General features: G+C 41.2%; 2 protein-coding genes and 1 long non-coding RNA gene across 6 annotated transcripts in view; 1 reads left to right on the top strand and 2 right to left on the bottom strand.

Annotated features, from left to right (window-relative positions):
• Positions 1-2,292: 2,292 nt before the first annotated feature.
• ca4a (carbonic anhydrase IV a) lies at positions 2,293-9,207 on the bottom strand. Its single transcript, XM_077546430.1, has 8 exons — positions 9,044-9,207; positions 6,344-6,388; positions 6,091-6,255; positions 5,856-6,001; positions 4,956-5,048; positions 4,800-4,866; positions 4,551-4,714; positions 2,293-3,525 (listed from the first exon to the last, which is right to left on the bottom strand). The coding sequence occupies exons 1-8, from the start codon at positions 9,198-9,200 to the stop codon at positions 3,346-3,348; spliced, it is 1,017 nt and encodes a 338-aa protein (XP_077402556.1). The 5' UTR covers positions 9,201-9,207; the 3' UTR covers positions 2,293-3,345.
• LOC144036107 (uncharacterized) lies at positions 8,492-9,462 on the top strand. The gene is made up of 3 exons (XR_013288584.1): positions 8,492-8,596; positions 9,034-9,102; positions 9,173-9,462. It is a non-coding gene; the product is annotated as an uncharacterized LOC144036107 (long non-coding RNA).
• A 1,643-nt stretch (positions 9,463-11,105) lies between these two features.
• mtmr4 (myotubularin related protein 4) overlaps positions 11,106-24,055 on the bottom strand; it is a 34,765-nt gene continuing 21,815 nt past the window's right edge. For all 4 annotated transcript variants that reach the window (XM_077546427.1, XM_077546428.1, XM_077546429.1 and 1 more), the window contains 13 exons: positions 23,886-23,982; positions 22,501-22,614; positions 22,227-22,426; positions 21,921-22,049; positions 20,538-20,649; positions 19,202-19,397; positions 18,918-19,103; positions 18,595-18,765; positions 18,168-18,322; positions 15,872-17,216; positions 15,663-15,773; positions 15,488-15,576; positions 11,106-12,471 (listed from right to left, as the gene is read on the bottom strand). In XM_077546427.1, the coding sequence (XP_077402553.1) occupies positions 12,294-12,471; positions 15,488-15,576; positions 15,663-15,773; positions 15,872-17,216; positions 18,168-18,322; positions 18,595-18,765; positions 18,918-19,103; positions 19,202-19,397; positions 20,538-20,649; positions 21,921-22,049; positions 22,227-22,426; positions 22,501-22,614; positions 23,886-23,982 (3,083 nt within the window). In that variant the 3' untranslated portion in view covers positions 11,106-12,293. The remainder of the gene's footprint in view (positions 12,472-15,487; positions 15,577-15,662; positions 15,774-15,871; positions 17,217-18,167; positions 18,323-18,594; positions 18,766-18,917; positions 19,104-19,201; positions 19,398-20,537; positions 20,650-21,920; positions 22,050-22,226; positions 22,427-22,500; positions 22,615-23,885; positions 23,983-24,055) is intronic.

The following is a 24,055-nucleotide window of genomic DNA, read 5'->3' as shown; positions in this document are numbered from 1 at the left end:
AACAATGACAGCACTCAAAGTACTCCTGCTGATCATATGACAGCCAAGCAACTGAAGCAAATGACCTTTTAAGGTCATTGAGTTCATTCTGACCTCACCAACCTTTGACCCATCCTGCCATTGACGCTTTTGAAAAGTCCATTTCAAGTCATTGTTCCCGCCTATAAGATTAGAAGGCTTCAAGTTGCTGTACACTCTTGGTGGTCATTTTTTATTTAGCTGCATGTAAACTGATGTTATCTGTTGCGGAGAGCTGGTGGCCTCGGGTGTATTTATTCATTTTGGGGGCGCAAGGAAAACTCAGGTTTGGACCAACTACTGTAGAGGCTTTTAAAGGGGGAAGTCAACCCCTCCCAAAAATTCTTGACGATAATATGTTCTATGCAGTGCCACTAGTCTAAATATGGCATTTTGGTTACCCTGGAGAACCCACGGGGTCAAATTTGGCCCCTACAAATTCTGCTACTCAAATAACAAATACCTTTTTTTTCTTTCTTTTTTTTTACAAATGTAACTTCAAAAGTCCAGAGTGCCACTTCTGACCCCTGCATGGGGCCATCTAGTGGATGAATATTGCACTTACATGAGCCAGAGTGGTGGTGACAAGATGGCAACATGCTGTTTTGTTGAGCTGGAAATCAATCCAAACAAAACCATCTTCTCAGCAAACCATCAGATGGTAAAATTGTGTTTTTTCTTGTTCATCTATTTCATATCATGTTGCAGAATACCTAGGAGTATGTTTTATATATATATATTTGATAAATTAGCAACTCTGAGCTAGTTAAAAATTGAAAAAACATATATTTTGGTGTTCAGTGAACTTATAGCAGTCATTTAATGTATAATTCATAATTTTCCAAAGAAGAAAAGGCTTCTTGGGTTCTCCAGGGTTAATATTAGTGCAATATGAGTTAAATAGCAAAATCCATCAGTTTTGATCAATATCAGAAGGCGGCCATTTTGTGATGCCATCTTCAGTCGACAGCAAGTGGCAAAATGGCCGCCCCGTGAGATGAATAAAAAAAACGGCTGGATTTTTCTGCATAATTCACAAATGTAATCAGAATGTGACTTTTAGAGTAGTGCGGTCACAAATAACATATTATTGTCAAAAAATGTCGAAGGTTGACTTCCTCTTTAAACGCGCACGAAATTATCCTCTTGATGAACTCATGGAACTAACTTTTTAGTGAACTGTTGAACTGATTTGTTTGTCGCGGACGTTGGGGGGAACGCAGTCATTCTAAGAGCGGCGGCGGGCGGCCATTGTAGCTTCCGCCAGATATTAAACATCCTCCGCTTTGATTCCCAGTCACATAAGTGGCGAGAAATCCTAACGGGGATGAACAGGAAGCTTTCCTTCAAGTTTTTCGTCTCTTCTCTCGTCATCTGCGCGTGCATCGCGGCGACGCTGATGTCTTCCTGCGTCTTCACATCACAAAGAGTCTTTTGATTTCTTAATGGCGGCGGACAACAAAAGAAGGGAAGGGCGACGCGATTAATAACTCGAAAGGAGATAGGATTTAGGAAACAGAATGCGGTTTGTGTGATTTGTTGTTGCGCTTGTGTAAATAGTCTGGTGTGTGATATAAGAATGTTCAGAGGGAAAGGCAGTCTAAAAAATCCATGGAATTGCTCATTTGCAGGAAAAACACTTGGATTTGGGCACGTAGCCGGAATGTGTTTCCTATCAATATTTCATTACTTAAATACAGACATACACAGCCCACACCACAGAATAATCGCTTATGATCGTTTTTTTAGAGACTTCTGGCGAGATGTGTGTATCCTGCTTCAAAAGAAAGCCCAACTGAATCCTCTCCATTTAACTATTTCTTCATTTTAAATTTACTGTAGTCAGTATGGGATGAAAGAATGCACAGTGCAGGCTAGAAATAATTTGCCGCTAAAATTATATCGGAAAATATGCTTCCCACAACACCATTATGGGAGTGTACTTGTTTTTTTTTTGTATGTGGGTGCGTGTGTATTCATTAGTTCACCTAAAACCTATTAAAAAATCCCATATCGTTCACCTAAACCGAACACTTCCAGCCAGAGTCGTGAGGCCGTCGGGAGACCCGAGGAAGGATCAAAGAAAAGTTTCTGTACTTATTATTTTTAATTATACTTTTTTTTTTTTTTAAGATAAACTATAAAAGTCTTAAATGTACTTACTATGACAATTGCTGACAAGTTATAATAAATAAAATAAACCGGTCGTTGTGGTTAAAAAAAACATTTATTTCCACATACTGATCTGTAACACCAAAACTGACAAAGAGGCTGTTCATTAAAAAGGCATTTGTTGTTTATTGTTCAACAGCATCACATTCTTAATGACACGTTTCACAAGTTGACATCCTCAAACGCATACAACTTGATACATATAACGCTTTGCAATACATAAATAATACCAATAAGTGTGCATTTCATATTCATGGACACATTCAGTGTGTAAAATACATGTGAATCATGTGCATTAGGACAGCTTAGAAATATAAGTTAATGCATCACGAAACTATGGGAGAAAAAAAAAAATATACAGCTTCCTTGGTCATCACAACAAATGTGGCTGGAAGATGGCACCCGAGCGACCCCGCTGATGATCAGAGAGGAGTCCGCAGGGTTTAATTCACAGTCAGTAGCATTCAGTGCATCAGACCCAGTCGCAGTCAAAATTGAGAGAGGGGTGCGAGTGGGATTGGAGTGAATATTGACTAGCTCACCCTTCGCTTCACCTGCCTGGACTATTTGAGATGATGGGAAAAAAAAAAAAGAAGGCAAACTACTGACTTGTTTGACCGCTGCCTTTGAAACGGAGCTTGTTTTTATGACTCAGTTGTGCTATTTATAGCCCCGTGCAGTTCTCGAGTGCCATTGAGAGAGAACGGGGCGTCACGTGCCCCCTTCACGAGACCGGAGCCACTCGCGCTGATATTAGCGGACTAAATTTGCTTGACATTGTTCAAGGTGGCTGAACTCAGGATGTGTTTGTGTGCGTGAATGCTTTTGATGATGCTGGGGAAATTTCAGGCCAGGGGTTTGACTGCACTGGTCGCTGAGTACTTCATGGCACATTCATAAGGCGGATGTATGACCGACTGCTTCGCTATGCATGCATGCATGCTTATCAACCCTTAAACACCTCCAAGGTGTCTTTTTAACACCTTTGTCATGTGTGTCGTAAGGGGGGTAGCCCCCCGCGGGCCCCCCCAGGTGAGTCATGCATGCACTACGACGTGTGTAACCATTTTGGAGACCAGGCCGTGATGGTGTCACAAAACCAGGAATGATGTTCAATGTTCATGAGTGTCGCAGTGCAGCATCGGCGCCTCGCTCTTAATTGGGCCGGGATAGTCCCAAGGCCGTAGCCAGGGCGGCCACCAGGAGGGGGGAGCTGACCAAGAGCAGCGCACCTCCAGATCGATACACCTGCCGGCCGTTCAGCGGCTGCACTGGCCGGAAGGTCCCCACCATCGGCTTCCCGTCGTGGAACTTGAGCTCGGAAAAAGCCCGCAGCTGAGGGAGAAAAATCGCAAAATGTCAGGATTGGAAAAGAAAGTTCTGCAGAAGAGAGAAGATGGAAAATCAAGATGTATTTAAAGATGGCCCCTGTGATTTTTTTTTTTTTTGGGTATAATACTGGACTATCGAATTTGAAAATATTAGCAGATGTTAAATGTGGGATTCCACAGGGCGCTATACTAGGATCACTATTATTCAAACTCTAAAAACAGTTAGGTCAAAAAAAGTAACGCAATTATGGATCAAAAATGGACTGATCCACTTTTTGTGTCAATTTGGTCAAATTTTCTGGGTAGTTTTATACAAAAACGCCCAATTTTTGACCCAAAGATGAGCCATGTTGACCCAAGTATCTGACCCAAATTTATGGGTTGTTTTATACAAAATGATCCCATTTCTGGCCCTAAATTGGGTCAAATTAACCCAAGTAAAGTATATGACACAACTTTATGGGTTGTTTTATACAAAATGACTTTTTTGTGTGTGTTTTTTTGGCACAAAACAACCCAGAAAGTTGGGTCAAATTGACCCAAGAAGAGGATCTGACCCAACTTTCTGGGTTGTTTTATACAAAACGACCCAATTTTTGACTCAAAGTTGGGTGGAATTGACCCAACTAGAGAATCAGTCCATATTTGACCCATAGTTGGGTTATATTTTTTACCCAAATGTTTTTAGAGTGTTGCTGTGATGTCAATGTGTGTTTGTGTACAGTCCATACTGTACATGTTTTTTTTAATTTTTTATAAAAAAAAACAAATTTAATCTAATGTGAAATAAATCATTTACATTAATTGTGATGAAAAGGACTCCAAACGATATTAATCGGTGCAGCCTCATGAGACAGAAGCAGTTATTCAAGTAGACATGAAAGCATCTAATGATGGCCCTCTGAGGACTGAAGACAGAATAACTTTTCAGCGATATCATCTCACTCCCACATTAATTATCCCCCTACACTGTCAAGGCAAAGCAAACAATTTGTGCTCCCCTTCTGATTTATTTTCACACATCCTAACCTGTTCAAAGCTCAGCGGGATGGGGTTCTCGAACAAGGTCCAAACCACGGCCTCGGTGCAGCCCGGTGTGGTCAGAGATCCTTTATAGCGGTAAAAGGAGGTCAGGTTGTGCTCGGGTGGAATGAGCTGCGCCAAGGAGGTTGGAGGCAGAGAGATATTGGCGTCTGAAAAAAAAAAAAAAAAAGACAACATGAAGACTGCGGCAAAGCTTTCACGCTTAACTTGTTTTGATTGGACATCAGCACCTACTTGTGTTTTTGATGCTTCGCAGAGCGCTGATGACGGAATCGTACTTTCGGTTTGCACTATTGGACACCTTGAAAGTGGGAAGTGACACATTTCATTTTTGGGCTGAAATGCCACTTGTTGTGATTTGGAAAAAAAGTATAGGATTCAAATAGTTACCTCATAGAAAAATCCCAGGACTGCAACTCCTTCCGGATCTGCCAGTGCCGTCATCAGATCCGTGTAGTGATGCTTCATGTGCACGATGTGCAGCTGCACGGCAAAAAAATTACAACATCACCTTTTACGTACTTTTCCGTAAACCAACAAAACTATCACAGCTTTATCAGTCTACTGGAATGGATATTTCGACATGAGGCTAAGTGGACAAAAAGTTGCACTGCAACAATCTTAAGGAATGGAGAAACTTAACAGTGACAAAAGAAAGAAAGAAAGAAAACACATGTTGGGGCAAAAATGAACATAAATGCTATTTATTGTCAAAAATCTGTGCAGGAAACCACCCCCCCCCCTCCCCAAATGTAAATTTGCCGAACTGTGATGTCACTGTGTGGCTAATTTGCATAATCACCGCCCCAGACTTGACAGCAAGTAATCATTGAAGTCCAGCTACCTGACTATAAAAAGCCAAGCCACGGGTTAAGCAGAGCTGCAGCGTTAGCACAGATTAGCATTAGCTTCTAATAAGCAGCACACCTACTGAAACGTTTGATGAAGTTACATCACATAAATGGACCTGCACACTAATCGGCAAGAGGAATTTGGCCCCTTAGCAATGAAGTGCCGCCCACATGCACGAAAATATCTTTCCCATTCCTAAAATGTCTTCCTTACTCTGATTTCTCTCCTTTTTTTTCTGTGGGGACTTTGAACACAACTAGCCCACTTGCCTTGTCGCACGCGCTAGCTCTGTCCTCATTCACCTTTGTAGGGACTTGGAATTGTTGCTATATCTTATGCTGTTGTTTTTTTTTAGTTTCAAGATGGAGGATCTATATTTTGCTTTTTTTTAATTTATTTTTTAACTATTATTATTTATGATTTGCGGTAGTAATGTACCTCCATGGGGTACTGCTCCCCATCAAGGGTGTGTTCAGAGCCCGGCCCTCCATTGGTGCCCCAGTGCAGATGGAACTGGACGGCCTTGTAGGTGCTCGGCAGTCCTCCGCCCGAGATGGTGCTTAGGTGAGGAACTCCAACTTGAACTGCAGAAGACAAACACGTCAGCATCGCATCCTGACCTCTCGAGTGCCCCCCCCCACCCCCTCCCCTTCCACATTAACTTGGCACTCACCCGAGTGTCCGTTGTTCTTGATGGCGCCTCGGAAGATCTGCTGGTAGTTGGTGAACTCAAACGGAGTCAGACGCTCGTCTTTCAAGGTCTTTCTGGTGACGACGTTGATGGGCGATTGGGATTTTCCAGCGCAGGCGCCGTTTGCGTGGTTCCACTTGTCGGGACCTACGACACAAAAGCACATCAAAGTCGACCGAAAGCTCTCGGTTTGGAGTTTCCTCAAATGGAAAAAAATTCTTGAAAGCAAGTTTACCGTTGCATTGATGCTCACAGGTGAACTGGGACTGATAGCACCAGTCTGAAAGAGAAAATACATAGAAATATGTGCATATTTAATTATTTAAATACTCTTAACCTGTCAAGTGTTCTTCTATATTTAACTCCACTCGTAACTAACCATACAAATGCCCAACACACCGGATCTGTAATTATATTCTCAAATATCTTTCCTTCCTATCAGAATAAACACAGATACAATCGCTTACATGAGTGGGGACACGTTCTCACATGGTTTGTTAGTGAAGTTTATTAATATTTCACAATCGCAGCGCACGTTGCCTTCCCATATACTCCAAGACAAATATCTGCCGCTATCTGGCCAATCAAATATTTATGAAAAACACTCATGCCATTGAAAAAAAAAAATTGCAGGAGGGTCTCCTGCTCTGTTATTAGAATTGTATGAAGGCTTTTCCCCGCGTTGGAGAAGGAAGTCATTGCCATGTCAACCTTTTCCTCTCACTCATGCACAATAATGGTTGCTAAAAAACAAACACCCACCAGCACTTCTGCTGTGGCAGGCATTGTGATTCATGTCAAAACGATCTAGTTCCTGGTGCGATCTTATCCACCATCAATGTTTGGATATTGTTTATTTGACCAATATGGCAATGACAGCAAGTGATTATTACAGCTGGAATTGTATTGTATTGTATTATATTATATTGTAACATTACAATATTGTTTATTTTATTTTGAATTATTATATTATATAGTGGTAACTTCCCTTACTATAGTATAACATGCATCTTAACATCATAACATTTTACAAATAGGCCTATATTATTTTTCTCCTCTATTTATTCAAGATATTTTTTTTAAATATATATACTCATAGATATACATATTTCATTATCCCTTTGAATAGGGGATAACATATTTGTGGCTCAGAATGAGGCAGATACATCACAATAAATACATTGTTTAATAATTACCAAACATTATCTTTGTAAATGCAATGCTTACGTGTACTGTAGTGCACTACATGCTCAGTGCATTGTGCGTGTTCTTATAATAAAGACTTAAAACTGTTGTTTTTAAGTCCAGCCAATCAAATTCTTGTCCGCATAATTGTCGGCCAATGAGAGGACGTGACGAATCTGCCGAGAGCGTTAGCGAAGAAACATAAACAGGCTGCCATTGTATCTACGAGGAAACATTAAAACAAAAAACACAAACAAAAAACGGCAAAGGCGCACGGCAAGAAAAACAAACTCTTCGTGCATTATCTCGGCTTAAATTTTATTCTTATTTTTTAAATAATAATACACATTAGACTTCCGGTGTACTGCCGTCTTGCCTATAGCGGAGACTGACTTAAGACGACAGAAATGGAGACTGAATTGTCCCATTCACCAGACCAACTGCACATTCTCTCACGTATCCATAAAAACCCTGACGTGACTATTGCATTGGTGCAGAATAAACACGAGACGGCGCTCGGAACCGTTTTCATCATTCAATGTATAAACGCCAATTCGCCATTACGCACTATATAACGCTTCTAAATAGCATTTCATACATTAATAAAAAAAAACAATAATTACTCATTGAAATTTATTTCTACAATTGCAAAACATTATTAACAAAATGTCTGCATGTCGAGTCGTGAGTTGTTGTTGTTTTAAATATTGAGTTCCCCCCGTTCTAACAATGTAAAAGAACATTCATTATTCATTGTAGCCTAACTGCTCGTATTAGATAAACTGAAACTGACTTGTTGGATAGGGCATTGTGAAAAGGTACGTAACATATTAGGGACATTCGGCAGTTCAACGTACTGCAAATTACAATAATGTTAGCAGTCAAAACGTTGCACAACTCTATGCAAATTTGAATAACAGCGAATTGCGGCGCGAACTTCTTCTTCTTCTTCTTCTTCTTTCCCAATCAAATGACTAGACACCTTGGAAATGAGAGCTGGAGTGCCAAGCAAATGCATTTTCGGTGGAAATGCACCTCCGTGAGAAGGCTGTGCCGCAAAAAGGACGCAAACGCCATTGACTCATGCGCAGGTGCGCCACTCTAGGGGAGGGGGGGGGGGGGGTGATCGAGCGAGAGAGAGAGAGAGAGAGAGAGAGAGAGAAAATCTCAGCACCAACTCCCCCCTCATTGGGTGTCTGGATCGGCTTGGGCCAGGATACGGGACAAGGACAGCGACATTATGACACACGCCTCATAGGGACGCGGGTGTCAAGCGCGTACAAGACAGAGATGGACCGAACAGGTGCGCGCAGGCTGGCTCGCGCCTGGAGGAAGAAACTCATTCATTCATGTGGTCCTTTCCTCTATCGGTTGCCTGCTAATTCGTATTTATTTATTTATTTATTTTAAAGGATATTCCTGGGATACCCGCATGCATTAAAACAACTGCCATTTTGGTTAAATAACAAAATAATGTAATAAATACGATTAATAAAGGGCTCATTTATTACACACAGTGTGTCTGGTCCGTTGGTTTAGTCCCAATAACGCTGTAAAATGTGTATATTATAAAATAAGATAATATATACTATTCAAAATAGGATAAAAAGAAAATTCAGGCAACCGAGCCAACATGAAAATTAGAGAAAAATGCCAACTTTTTTTTTTTTTTTTTTTTACATGTAAAACCCGACAAAAAGAATCGATTCCCATGAATGAATGCGTGAATGTGGCACGCAGGTGGACTCACCTCCAGCTCCAGCGCAGAGGCTCCAGGAGGATGCCAGCAGGAGGAGGACGGCCACCAAGGTGAGATGCTGCTGCATGTCGGCGGAGGTGAAGGCAACGCAATGACTCGTTCGTGGTCGCATTGTTGCAGGGGGGGTCTTATACTTATCCATCAGCATGCCACGCAGGAAGGGAAGAGGCTGGCCCCGCCCCCTTCGACGGGCATCCTCCGCGGATGGATCTTCAGTGGGGGCCACTTTTTTTCTTCTTCCCATCTATGAGCATCTTGGTAGCCAAATGAAATGAAATGAAGAGGTTGATATAAGTGAGGTGCTGAGTTATTAACCAGCACAGTAAGCCTATAATATCACATGTATTAGTTGTTTTCATATCAAAGTCAAGACATTGCATTCATGAAAACTAAAGCCGCTACCTAGAATACCCTCAGCTTGAATTATTAATCAACTTGATACGGTGAAGAAGTTCTTATTAAGAGAGCATAATGTATATTTAATACAAAGTTGGCTAATGTCTGAGAGTATGTGTGAAGGTCTTCCATTTGTGGGGGCGACGCCGTGGCGCGATGAAGCTTTTACAATAGGCTACTGTTCATATTGCATCACAGGGAGTCCTTCCTTTGTCATGTTCTCGACGGTACAGAATGACTTTGTATTTTTTTTTTAGACAGCATGGACATGACGAGTGATAAGGAAGTTCACTCACGCAAGGGAGTATCAGAGAGGAGGAATCTAGCAATGGCGTCTTGATTTGGTGAATGTGCCCCTGGCCTCGTTCCAATGCACAGGTGCGGTCAGTTTCGGGAGTTACAGTACAGCACAGCATTGTGGAACGGGCGCCATCTGGTGGCAAGTAATGATAACAACTAAATGAATACACCCACCTCGAAATGAAACCCGCGCGCTGTGTTTAAACGGACGTAGCGAAACTTCAAAAAACTCCATGCAAAATATAGTCTGTGTAAGCAATTGTCATAAATGCACTGCCCACAAGTTAAATGTACTTAGCAAGTTTTGAAGCAAAATACGTCAGGACTCCTGTAATTAGGATGCTGTTTTTTTTGCTACAGGTGCAACTAAATGTACATTGTAAAAGTTAATTTATTCTATTATTATTATTATTTTATTCTAGTTAGAGTGAAAAAATTATTCATGTTCGATATACTTTTCAGAAGGCCAATTCCTATTTACCCACTGAGTCATAGACGTCTATTAGACGTCTCTTCTCAATTTTAGACCGAAATTAGCCCGTCTATATTTTAGCCCGAATCTAGACGATACAACTAATCAAGTAAATATTAACTATTACATTAAAAAAAAACAACAACTGTAGGTTGTATAAATGATGGCAAAATGTTGGATTACTACGTTTTAAACAGTAATTGATCAATGTACAGTGTAGTTCATTAGACTTAATTTAGACGTCTAAATCAAGTTCTCATTTCAACTCTTTAGACCAAATCCGGACGATTGAATTAAATACACTGAATAATATGTATTGACACAATAAAGTGAAAATAAATAACTGCACAACTGGATCATCAGTGTGAAACAAAATGCCAGATCGCACGATTCGTGAATAAAGCAGCCAAATACTGTACGCTATGTGCGTATAGTATTTGTCAGCGGGTCTTTATAACTGTATACCACCTCCCCACCACTAGAGGGCAGCAACGCTTGTAAGCTTCCAGTCAGTGTCAAGGAAGAACAAGCGGAAGTGGAGTGCCAGCCGTTATCGGGGGCAAACTTTTGTTTAGTATTCCTCTGGACGACTATTGCTTCGAAAACCAAATTTAATTTCTCAAAGACAGAGAAGGCTCGAAGCCACGCTATTGAAATGTTTAGTCCTGCAATGTTTGTTCATTTAATTGTTCATCCGTTTGCAAGATACCCGCTAGCTTAGCTTGCGGTTAAGTTTCCATCAATCGTGGAACCTTAACCTTGACTGTAGCACACATGACCATATTGAGATATATATTACGTCAACGTTACCTTTGCATCTCTGTGGTGATGTGCAGACGAGTCCCATCATTGCAGATAGTAAATAAACAAGCAGGGAAACAGATGGATCATATAATCTTTTATCTTTGCCAATGGGAATTTACTTTTACAGTGCAATTCTTTACAACAGTTATTCATGAATTAAATGACTGGTATTTGCCACCACCGTGGATCAGATATCACTATGTATGTTACAGTTCAGAGCATCCTTGACAAGATCTGTTAACGCCATCTGAAGAAAAACCCAAATCATTAAGTCAGCTAATTTAGTGACAAATGATCATCCAGTGAAACCATTAGAACTATATGTTAAACTTTAGCAGCTAAACATCTGTACCATGAACACATAGGAGTCAAATAGTAACCTGCTGCCATCTATTGGAAAGAAAAACATTGAGAGAAAAAAAAAGTATGGCACAATTGAACACCCAGTAGACACAAACAAGTACGTTGTAAATGAGGGAACTGTGGCCGCCCTCCCCTATTGAGAAAAACAACTGTCAATCATTAGTTCAGTCTTTCTTCCTCTAAGTGTCAATCAAAAGGACAATGAGGCTTTTTGGGGGCCATTCAGTCAGAGGTATGGCAAACCCTGTTGGAAAATTCCCAGTCATTTCCCAGAAATACCCTCAAATGACTTTCTACAAGAACATCACAGAAACATGCCGCGTCCCACAACACACCGCGCTTCACATACCAACAACATACACCGCATTCCCGCACGGCTTTCCCAAAGTCGGTCCAATTGCCCGTTCAACATTTTACATTCAACGGCAAAGTCGACAGCAGATGTCCGGCTTCCGCTCAAGTTTGGTCTCAGGATTCCCTTCAATACACGATGACATTTAAGAGGTGCACAAAATAAGAATACAAAATTAGACTTTTAAATACAATAGCAGCAATTCTTTTTCTTTTCCGAGCCTCCAGTAGATCAGGTAAAGGCTTAGGAGTCGCCGAGCGATTGTCCCTCTCGAGTGTGACGGCGGCATCTATATGGAGAGTGCAGGTGTTCGGTACTTAAAGGTGGGCTCAAAAAGGGGTACCACTAGACAGCGTTGCCGTGCTACAAGCCGAAATATCTTCCGTCCAGGAGTTTCGCCCTGGGACATTCCCCGACTCCTAGCACCAAAGTGCACCCTCGTTTTCAGGCCGCATCTCCCCGAGACCATCGCAGCAGGTTGAAGGGGGGTTGGGGTGGGGGTGGGGGTGGGGGGACACCTCGTGAGTCCAAAGAAGCGACAGGAGACGTTGCCCTCAACTCGAGGCTGTGGCGATGGCCTTTTTGAACTGCTGGCTGCGGATCTCGCGGGTTCGCGACTCCAGGAGCAGGTCGTTGCAGGTGTTGCACACCAGCACCGGGTCGTACAGCTGCTGGTCCGGGATGGGCAGCTTCAGATGGCAACAGTCTTTACAGAACACGTTGCCGCAGTTCCTGCAGAGCGGACAAACAAAAAAACCCAAAAAGAATAAGAAAGATTTGTCTTTTGGTTCATTTTCCTTACATTTGTGTCTATCGTTACTTTTGTCAGATTCAAGTTGTTTTTGTGACCTGTGTGGGTTTTCTTACATTAATGGAGCAGTATCAGCAATTTTGATCACCTGTGTGTGTGTCAGGAAAGACTTGCACAAGCGACTTCACCCGCCCGCCACCTCTTACTGTAAATAAGGCGCATTCCTTTTTTCCTAGCCAAAGAAAGCCCTTAATCGGCTCACTACAGTCCCCGGAATTCAACAAGAGAATACATTCCTGTAAGTTTAAATGAACGAGACGGCACCAAAATAATTGGAGTTTTCAGTGACAAAAAAAGGTGGCCATTTTTAATCATTGACGGCTATAGACGTCAAAAATTCATTTGAACTATTTCCATTTAACCCCCCCCCCCCGTATGAAAACCTAGATTTTTTTGTACATTTAGAACAGATATAAAATTTGTGATTAATTGTGCGTTAATTAGTGAAGTCATGCAATTAACTCATTCACTGCCATTGACGGCTATTACCGTCCAAAAATAATTTTAACTATTTTTAACATTTTTTGTATGTATGTATGAAAACTTAAAATGTTTTTATTGTACATTTAGAACAGATATGAAATTTGTGATTAATCGCAAGTCATGCGATTAATTATGATTAAAAACTTTAATCGCCTCACGCCCTGAATTTTTTATAATTTTTTTCTCTTTTTTTAAAAATTCATTCACTGCCTTTGACGGCTATAAACGTCAAAAATTCATTTAAACTATTTTTATTAGTTTACATTTTTTTCCCCACTTTTGTTAACAAGAGTATGAAAACCTAGATTTTTTTTTTATTATACATTTAGAACAGATTTGTGATTAATCGTGAGTTAACTAGTGAAGTCATGCGATTAATTACAATTAAAAATTTTAATCGCCTCTTGCCCCTAATTTTTAATAATCTTTTTTTTTAATGAATTTATGGCAGTGAATGAGTTAATTACGACTAAAAAAAATTTAATCACCTGATGCCCCTAAATTTTACTAATCTTTTAAATCGTGTCAGCTGATTAAATTTTTAAAATTTTAATTAATTGCATGACTTATACAACAATAGTTAACTCGATTAATCACAAATTTTCTATCTGTTCTAAATGTACAAAAAAAATCTAGGTTTTCATACTCTTGTTAACAAAAGTGGATTTTTTTTTTTATACTAATAGAAATAATTCAAATGATTTTTGACGTCTATAGCCGTCAATGGCAGTGAATGAGTTAAATCATTACGTCAATGTAAATAAATGTTATTGGGTGACTGTAATTTACATTTTAAAACCCATGAGACCCCACACACGAAGGAAAGAAATCATCATGTGTTCTCTTACAGTTTGTCGCATACTCGAGAAGACAAAAAAAACAAACAGTTAACGGTAATTGGCTCAAACAAGAACTTATTTTTTTTTTTGTCCTGACCTGTTTCATGAGTTATATAAATAAATAATTCAGGTGAACCACATTTGAAAAGCAATGTCTGTTTTTCAATAATTAATTTTCATTACATTTGTATTAATCATTACTTTGGTCACATTCCAATTGCTTCTATGACCTCTGTGAATTTTTTTTCCATTAACTAACAGAGCGGTACCAGCAATGTTGTCCATGTGTGTACACATCAGGAAAGGCTTACAATCAAAGGATGTTTAATATCTGGCACAAGCGACTATACCCGCCCGCCCGCCACCTGTCTTACAGTAAATAACCCCTTAATGGCTGCATTCCCCTAATATGACAAAAGGTTTCTAAAACAGAGTCACCTTCCTTTTTCCTAGCCAAAGAAATCCCATCATCGGCTCACCAAGTATGTCACCATTTCCCGGAGTTCCATGTAATGACTTAAATCGAGAGAATACGTTCCTGTAAGTTTAAAGGCCTTTATAGTTGCTTGAAATATGATATTGCCAGGTATTTTGCATGGAAAGCAGAACAAAAAAAAAAAAAAAAAAAAAATCACACCATTTTTGATCATCTTAACCATATTTTAAAATGGATGACATGAAGGAAACAGTCATGTGTTTTCTTACTGCGATTTTAGTTGTATACCCGAGAAAGACAAAAATCATTTGATTGGCTCAAAAGGTTATGCAACAAAATAATTGTACCGCATTTTTTTTGTTCAAGCCTGTTTCATGAGCTTGCTTTTTAAAATAATTCTGTTGAACCATAATTCAAAAGCAAATTTTATTGCTTAAAGGGACAGTGTGTTTAATTTAGTGCCATCTAGTGGTGAACTAATAGAATGCAACAACCTAAGTTCCAAGTGCAGGCCTTTTGACCCGAAAATCTGCTTTTATTGGGATTGGTCCACATCGTAGTTATGTTTTCCCCATAAATGAGTGTTATGACTTTCCTGTTAGGGTTATTATTATTTATCTTTAACAAGAAAGTGAAAGTTCTGCTTCTTCAGGTATCCGTAGCAGAAAAATGGCGGTAAAACATGGCGGCCTCCTGTAAGGCGCGTTGTGACCTTTTGAAATTAATATACCGACAATTATATTTTTAAAATAATGTCTACGCTGATTTGGCACAATCATTTTTTGCACATTACTGAAAAAGTGGGCATTCAAAATGAATGAACATTGAAAATTTTTACACATTATCCCTTTATTTTGGGCGCAAAAACGGCTAATGGATGAAATTTTCCACCCTATAACAGTACAGGTTTAAAAAAATAATAATCTGTGCGTTGGAGAATACACGAATGCCGAAGCGCAAATACGTGGGGGGCTTCAACGGATCATGTTATTAGGCAGGGTCAATTTTCCTGTACTGTACCGAAAGCAAACAATTGAAAGAAAAAAGGAAACCCCACCACTGATTTCAATCAGAGAACATATAGAGATTAGTTAAGCACTTTTTTTTTTTTTCTTGTCGTCGTTGATAAGAGATCATTTTTGTGCGCTTGTGTGAAAGGAAAAAAGAGCGAAGTCCCACCTGCAGTGGTGACGCCTCTTGGCTATCCAGAACTCACAGTCACAGTTGAAACAATGAGAGGCCATGTGGTCAGGCACCCACCTCGTGACCTACACACGCACACACATACATTTCGAGGTGTGTGAAGCCATTATAGTGAGAAAGGATCAAAGTGAGTCCGGAAACCGATGCTGACCTCCGTGTCCTTGCTCTCGACTCGATCCCAGCTGCCCTCAGAAAGTCGGTCCTCACTCTGGCTGGACAGAGAGTCTTCCTCGGGACTGTTGTCCGACTCCCGTAAACATGTCTGAAAGCAGAGCAAGACAAAGAGGTGAGGAAAAGGCTTCTTGAAACATTCGAGATGTGGATGTGTGGCTCAAAGAGAAAAAAAACAAAACAACGAACAATGTCATCCTCGTAGTCGATGTCAGGCTCCGAGGGAGGCGTGCCGTATTGTTTGCTCTCCAGTCTCATCCGCAGCTGTCGCACCTGCTGCCGCAATACCTCCACTTCCTGTTTGTAGCCCGCCTCGATCTGACGCAGCCGTTGCTGCACGGCGTCCATGGGCACCGGCAGCCCGTCGTCGTCGAGATACGCCGGCGTTTGCGACGGGAGAGGGGAGCTGGAGACGGAGGGCGAGGGGTACGACGCGGCTGGCAGCTGGTGGCACGCCAGCGAGCAGTTATTGACGACGGGCGCGTTCAGGCAAGCGAAGCCGGCGACGCTCCTGGCGGCGGACGGCCACCCGGGCTGCAGCGCCTCCTTGCGGCAGCACTGGGAAGCGCTGGCGAGGGCGAAGCCTTGCGAGCGCAGAAGTTTATAGGCAAGTCGACGGCTTTGGTTGGCCTGCAGAGAGCGGCCGGCGCCGTGGGTGGCGCCGGCGCAGGCCGACTGCATTAGGCCCTGAACGCTCTCCCAATGGGGGCCCATCAGCGACATGTCCGACAGCGGACTGTGGGAGATGAGATGGCGAGCGGCAAGATCCGTCACCTCCTCTTTGTGCGGCTCCACCGGCACGTGCGCCTCCTGCTGCTCCTCATCCATGAAATGATTCAGAGTCGGACTCCCGTTCTGCCGGTGAGGCGGGGCGTGGGAAAGTTCTTCTTGATCAATAAGAGTCTCGGTGGAGTCCTCCATGGGAAGCAGGGGCTTTAGAAGATTCAAATCCATGAGGTCAGCAGACTGGAGGAGGCAACTTTCCTGGCTGTCGAGGAGGGCGGGTGCGGGTGCGGGTGCGGGCGGGGCGTCGTCGTGGCCCGATGGCAAGCAAGGCTGTGATTTAGGAGCGGGCCACGCGGTGCTCTCGGCAGTCTGACGGGGGCTCTCGGCCTCCAGAGGGGGGGTCGTCGTGTGTGGCGAAGCTTGCTGTAGGACAGGGACAAGGAGAGGAGTGTGAGCCTGGATGATGTCAGACGTTAGCGGGGCGGGAGGAAGCGGTAGGGAAGGCAGAGGCTGAGTGGTAAGACACGCCTCCTCTGGCGCGTCGTCGCCGCCGCGCTCGGCACACGGGGGGCCGTCCGACGGTTTGGTAGGACTCGGCTGTGGGGGGTTCTCGTCGCCGTCGTCGTCGGGTGCCATCGTGTCAGAGCAGTTTACAGATGGAGTATCAGGGGCGGGTGTGGCCTCCAAGGCGGGGGGGCGGTCCTCCTGGCAGTGCTTATTAAGATTGGGGTCACTGGATGTCCGTGTCAGGGGCGTCCCGTTCTCGAAAGCTGACAGAAGGTTGTCCATGGAGCGCGTCTTGGGAAGTCTACAAAAATGAACACAACACAGGTTACGTGTAATACCTCGATTTACAAGTTTTTGATATTCCACATTGAAATGACAGTAACTGGTTTCTCTCACCCCAAAAAATAAATCAAAATGACTACTGAATTGAGAATTAATCCTAAATTCCAATTCAAGTCTTGATTTTGAACTGTCAAATTCAAATTGCAGGAAGTTGAATTGAAATTCCATGGAATTAAAGTGAAAGTCAATCTTAAGCATTTCTTGACAATAATATGTTATATGTGGCCTTACTAGTCTAAACATGACATTCTGATTAATATTGCATTTTTGGAATATGGGTTATGAAACAAAATCCACCTGTTTTTATTCATCTCAGGCAACGACCAATCACAGCGCACCAGTTTTCTGAAGCTGAGCTGTGATTGGTTGCTACCGGAGACCTGAGCAACTGTGATGTCATCTTCAGTCAACAGCAAGTGGCAAAATGGTCGCCCCCCCCGAGATGGATAAAAATGGCTGGATTTTGCTGCTTAACTCATATTCCACTAACACAATATCAACCAGATTTTCCCGATTTCCCAATTTTTTTTTTGGGGGTGACTTCCACTTTTAAAGAAAATTAAGTGTTTTTACAATGAAGCTATACAGTATACAAACCTATTTACAAATGAATATCATTCAAATATAATTGTAAGGACTTGTATGTACACAATGCTTTGAAATTGTTAATAAGGCAAAAAAGCTAAAGAATTCCTGTATCTGCATTAAAAAGCAGACATTTTTTGCAAAATGAGTTTTTGATTCACTGGTCCATCCTTTATTGTTGTCGTTGTGACAACAGACAATATTTGGTACGTTTGTGTCCCATGGAGAAACAATATTTGTTATTTGGGTATGGAGCAAAATCCCGCTTTCGTATGTAATCGTGTGAAGGAAAATTGCTAAAAATGAGCTTTGCATCCAAATGTACCTGTCAAGGGAACGGGAGGCAAGCTCATCTCCGGTGACGCTCGGTGACAAGTAGAGCTCCATGGAGTCGTCCACAGCAGTGCAAGGGGAGGACGTTGGGAGGTAGACTGCCGTCCACAGCTGTAATGCGCGCGTGTGGCAGACAGGCTGCAGCACCTTGCAGTCAAACACAGAGAAAGTAGTCAGCCACAACTATTAAAATGGCACATTACACCGATAGGGGGCAGCATTTCACCTCAAGAATTGACAAACGATTCAACATGTGCTCAAATTAGGTTCAATCTATTTTTTTTGCAACTCTCAGAGCATTGTTTTTGTAAAGACTATTTTGCAGGCTGAATGGTTCCAAAAACTCTCCTTAAGTGTGTCTTAGTAGAATGGGAGAAACAATAGATAAATAGAACGCTCACAACATTTTTAATCCTCACCATATCATGACTGGGGATGTAGAGGAAATTCTGAAAGTTCTTGTTCCCTGTACGAAGCAAGGACCAGACGGAGCAGGTGCGTTTGTAAATGTTCCTCGCCTCCCTCTCGCGAGCGTTGTTACACAGGAACGTACCATAGAGACACGAGTACGTGTGCTGCACCAACTTGACCTGCACAAACGGAAACCAAGAATTACACCTGATTGCGATGACGAGATCGAGGGGAAAAAAAAGCAGAAAAAAAGCAAGCCTTGTGCTATAATGATGACAACAGACGGTCGGTCGTCATTCGAAAGGCAAAATGACGCGTGACGAACACCCACCAAGAAGGCCTCGTTGAACTCAAACAGGCAGGGGAACTGTTTGAGCAGCTGGTGGACACAGTCAAGCCACTGCAGGAAGACGGGACACTGCTCGCTGACGTCATCGGCGTTCTCCTGGTGGCCGCAGCGGTCCCCGAACTTGTGACCGTAGTCCAACCAGTCCGTCTCCACCAGCAACTGGAAACCCTGCGCATCAGTCACGTCGTCAGAATGGGGAAGAAAATGTTAACAAACCATATGACGCACGTGTCGTTTGATTTCAGCGGTCAAAGTAGACTAATCACCTCGAGTGTTCTGTAGTAGGGATCCAGTAGGATTTTGGCCAGGGCAACAATCTGGGGCGTACGGTCCCATCCGTCTGAGCAGTGCACAAGGACAGGACGACCTTCTCGCTCCAGGGAGGAACACACCAGAGTGGCCGCCTTCAACATGACGGACAGGTGCTGCAGCCAACGGGTGCTCTCTAGGGCTGAAAGCCAGCTAGCAAAAAGAAGAGAACAGCTCACCTTTAGAGAATTGAACTCTTCGCTAACAGATGGGCTGTCACAAGATTTATATAATATATATATATAAAAAAAAAAAAAAACACTAACTCAAAAAATTATTGTACATTTAGAACAGATATAAAATTTGTCATGTCATGTGATTAATTACAATTAAAAAATTTTAATCGCCTGATTATTAAAAATTAGGGGCGTCAGGAGATAAATTTTTTTAAAATCGTAATTAATCGCATGAGTTCAATAGTTAACTCACGATTAATTACAAATTTTATATTCGTTCTAAATGTGCAATAAAAAAAATTCTAGGTTTTCATACTCTTGTTAACAAAAGTAGATTTTTTTTTTTAACTAATAGAAATTGTTCAAATAATTTTTGGATGTTTATAACAGTCAATGGCAGTGAATGAGTTAATTAATTCTAAAAATATTCGATAGTGACAGCACCACAAAAAATTTATATACATAAAGCAGTTTTTAATCTAGCTCATTAGAATTCATATTATCGACTCGAGAGTCCTGTGTATGACTGCATTAATTTCCCCCCAGAAATTGGCTATCATTTGTATTTATTAATATAATTGCGCAAAAATGTTTTGTGTATTTTTTGTACAAACAAAATAAACTGGGTAATAGAGAATATTTTATAAAGATACATTTTTCAAATTAATTGAACTATTTTTTTTTTTTTTACACATTAAAAAAAATGAGAATGAAATGTTTTATTTATTAAAATTACATATTTACAGAAGTTTGCGCACGCCTGCATTAGACTGACAGATGCGAGTGCTGCTGCCCAATATGAAGACCTCCCGTGTCATTAAAAAAAAACTAAAGAATCTCAACAAGCTTTAATGTAAACGCAACACATTGCCGCACGTACACACCCTCACAGATGTAAACAAACATTCATGTAAACACTGTGGTCAACAGAAACACATGACACATGACTCCAATGTCTAAATGACCAGACAGACAGCTGGCCCGCTCAGCAGGAATGAGACTGGACCCGGGGCAGCTTCCCCGTAGGAGGGGTGAGAGCATTAACAAGAGGGAGGGAGAAGTGGGGGGGACACCAAAGCAGAGACTCGGAGCAAAAAGGTCAAACGGATCGACTTACTTTCCTGGATCGGGTATCTGACTGCAGACGGTCCTCAGGGCCTGAAAACTGTTGCGGATGGCGTGGATGTTGGCCATTCCCATAAACATCACCTCACAGTTCGGGTAGTACTCTAAACACAAACAATGAGAATGTCACACACATGCATGCTATGTATTCTTGTAAAGCATTCAACATTCCACAAAGTCAGCAGTTTTTTAACAGAGTTCAGTCAAGAGCGGCATGTTTGATTTGTGTTATAATATATATTTTGTATTATGCATAAGCACAGTCAAAAGTTGTGGAGTGTACCAAAAATAACCACTTTTTGGCACCCTTTGTCGGGATAACAACCACAGTGCATAAACGGCAGAATTGGACAATGCGGTGGTGGTAGTTGACAAAAAAATACAATAAATCTAAAAAGTAGCCAGTAGCCTACTGTGCGACAACGGGCCCCGATGGCAAGAATTCAAAACGCGCCTTTCGCCATTTTGCAATAAACAAACTTATTCCGAGAAGAACAGGAATTTCTGGACGGCTTCATTGTTGCCATGTTTACTGTGCCACATTCCTTTTCTTTGTTTGAATTTATTGGCTGGTTACAATCTGTTGCTGTTGAGAGAAAATACATAAAAGCCGGATCTGGCGTTACGATTGCAAACCATCCCAATGCACACTGAATGAACTACAATAAAAATCGGAGCTGTTTTTTTGTTTTGGTTTGTTTTTCATGCACACTTGGACATGAATAGAAAGTGAAAGGTTCACCCATTAACTCATTCACTGCCATTGACGACTATAGACGTCAAAAAATCATGTAAACTATTTCTATTGGTTTACCATTTTTTTTTCATTTAATTAAATTTTTTATGAAAACTTAAATTTTTTTTATTGTACATTTATAACAGATTTAAAAGTATCATGCGATTAATTACGATTAAATGCCCCTTCTTATTAATATATTTTATTTAAATTTGGCCCGTCAGGCGATTACAATTTTTAATTGTAATTAATCACATGACTTCACTAGTTAACTAACGATTAATCACAAATTTTACATCTGTTCTAAATTTACAATACATTTTTTTATACTCTTGTTAAAAAGTGGGAAACTAATGTAACTGATAGAAATAGTTTCAATGAATTTTTGACGTCTAGAGCCGTCAATGGCAGTGAACGAGTTAATCTGAATTTTTACTAACTTTGTGATTATGTTTCTATTATTGCTGAATCAACACTTAAAAAAAAAGCCAACAGCTTCCTTGATTTGACACATTTGACTATTGAGGGCGTAAATAGCTACATGTCCCTCTTTTTTTTTTTTTTTTTTTTAAACAAAGGGCTTGCAGAAAGTGGTTGGCGCAGCCACAGTGAGTAACTCCCTCAATTAGTACTACTAACCTTCACACTCACAGCCTCCGCCTTTTGCACGGTTAGCCACTGCAGCAGTATAAGAGCGAGCATCCAGAATCAGCAGCTTCTGTGGCACCGTGTTGTCGTCACAGCCCGAGCTACCGGTCAGTGAGGAGTCTGATGACACGGGACAAAGACACGGCTTGCATGAGTACGAGCTGACTGCGTTATTATATGCAACCAGCTGTTCCCTGCATTTTTTAAGTGAATTGAAGTTTGCATTCTTAGCAAATAAAACAGCAAAATGATGCGGCGTTGGCTGAATATACCGATGCCGATAATGACGCTACATACCAAAATCACTGTCAGACGAGTCGGGAGCTTCTCCGCGTTGCTGGCAGGCGGGCGCCCCACAGAAACCTTTGGCTCCCGTGTCCATTTGACAAGCTTTGGCGATGGACGTCACCAGGTACTCGTCGTCTGTGTTCCTCCAGCCCCACCAGCTGATCTCGGGCTGGCTGCAGCGTGCAATCACTGCCCCGTTCTTCTGGTGTCTGGAAATACACCATCAGGCCAAGGTCAGAAAATCAGGGTCCCGGAATATGTCAATGTGCGTTAATTAGCTAACCTGTAGACCACCACGGGAATCCGCTTCCAGGATCTGAAGGAAGCTACACTTTCTAGCTCCTTGTCTGTTATCCAGATTGGAACCAGAAGCTTTTGTGGGTAACTGGAGCATAGCCTGAAGACATAAAATATATATTTTTTTTAATTAACGGGATAAACCCCTTGAGATGCAACATCTCGTTTGCGAGGGAAACCACACAAAAAATACAAAGACATCTATGATGACACACCAGACAAAAAATAAATACAAATAATAATACTACTACTAATAGAATAGAATACAATCTCCATTAAAAAAAGAAAAAAGAAAAAAAGAATAGAATACAATAACACTTAACAGCGACGACTCATTCATGCCATTGATGGCTATAGACGTCAAAAATTAATTTGAACTATTTCTATTAGTTTAAACTGTTTTCCACTTTTGCTAACAAGTGTATAAAAACCTAGAATTTTTTTATTGTTCATTTAGAACAGAAAAATGTATGATTAATCGTTAGTTACCTAGTGAAGTCATGTGATTAATTACAATTAAAAATTTTAATCGCCTGACGCCCCTAATTAAAAATAATAATAATAAACAGACGATTAATCACAAATTTTATATCTGTTATAAATGTACAGTAAAAATGTTCCTAGGTTTTCATAAAAAAAATGAAATGATTTTTTTTTTTAAACTAATAGAAATAGTTCACATGATTTTTTGACATCTATATCCATCAATGGCAGTGAAAGAGTTAATCTCTACACACAGTTCTAATTATTTCATCTAAAAAAAAAAAAAAGATTAGTATTTATCCCAAAATGGGCGCATTCTAAAAAATGGGCAATCACCTGTGCAGTGTGGAAAGGGGAGAGAATAGACCGTCTTTACGAGTGAGAAAATGAAATGTGCTGAATCACACGTGCCCAAGTGCGCCGTGGCTTGTTTAATTAGCACCCATGTGTCTGGCTCCCTCAGCAGGATACGCGTGCCAGCATTCAGGCACGTGCAAAATCAACTACATTGGGAATTCGAGAATGAAATTCACTTTCTATGTATGCAATGAAGATGTATTTTGGATCAGATTTTGAAGTTTTTTTTTTTTTTTTGCGCGAAGTTTACTTGTAAGGCAAGTAAAATGTACATGAGCCGTAAAATGAATATAATACAATGTGGCTGCATCACACTCAAATGGATTTATTCTAATTGCCGCAAATAGGAGTGACATTTATGTTTGTGTGTTAAAGCTAAGCTAAGCTAGCACCTACACAATGAACTGTTAACCATTTCACACAACACACACAATGGATACAAACTCTGAATGACTTTTCAAAACGCCCATAAAAATGTTTAATGCTGTTAGTAATGTAAAAGAGTCGCTGTGCAATTTAATGGTGACATACTTGTAGTTGCAATTTATGGCCGACACCCTCCAGATGTTTTGCGTGTCAAAGCCCATCCTTTTAACCTCCATCTCCATTCTCTCACGCACATGATCACCTAAAGCAAAATAGAACACAAATCAGAATGAAAGAAAAAAAGCCATTTCAAAGGTGCTATTGTGTAAATGCGC

This window comes from Vanacampus margaritifer, chromosome 16 (assembly GCF_051991255.1).
Source record: "Vanacampus margaritifer isolate UIUO_Vmar chromosome 16, RoL_Vmar_1.0, whole genome shotgun sequence".
Taxonomy (NCBI): domain Eukaryota; kingdom Metazoa; phylum Chordata; class Actinopteri; order Syngnathiformes; family Syngnathidae; genus Vanacampus; species Vanacampus margaritifer.
Note: the sequence above shows the minus strand (reverse complement) of the source record. Positions and strands in the feature narration are given on the sequence as shown.

Excerpts from the sequence above, each read along its gene's own strand:
- ca4a (XM_077546430.1), bottom strand. The coding sequence starts at position 9,200 with ATGCTGATGGATAAGTATAAGACCCCCCCTGCAACAATGCGACCACGA. Across the intron at positions 6,389-9,043 it reads CCTCTGCGCTGGAGCTGGAG|ACTGGTGCTATCAGTCCCAG; the intron begins GTGAGTCCACCT and ends TTTCTCTTTCAG. Across the intron at positions 6,002-6,090 it reads CAAGAACAACGGACACTCGG|TTCAAGTTGGAGTTCCTCAC; the intron begins GTGAGTGCCAAG and ends TGTCTTCTGCAG.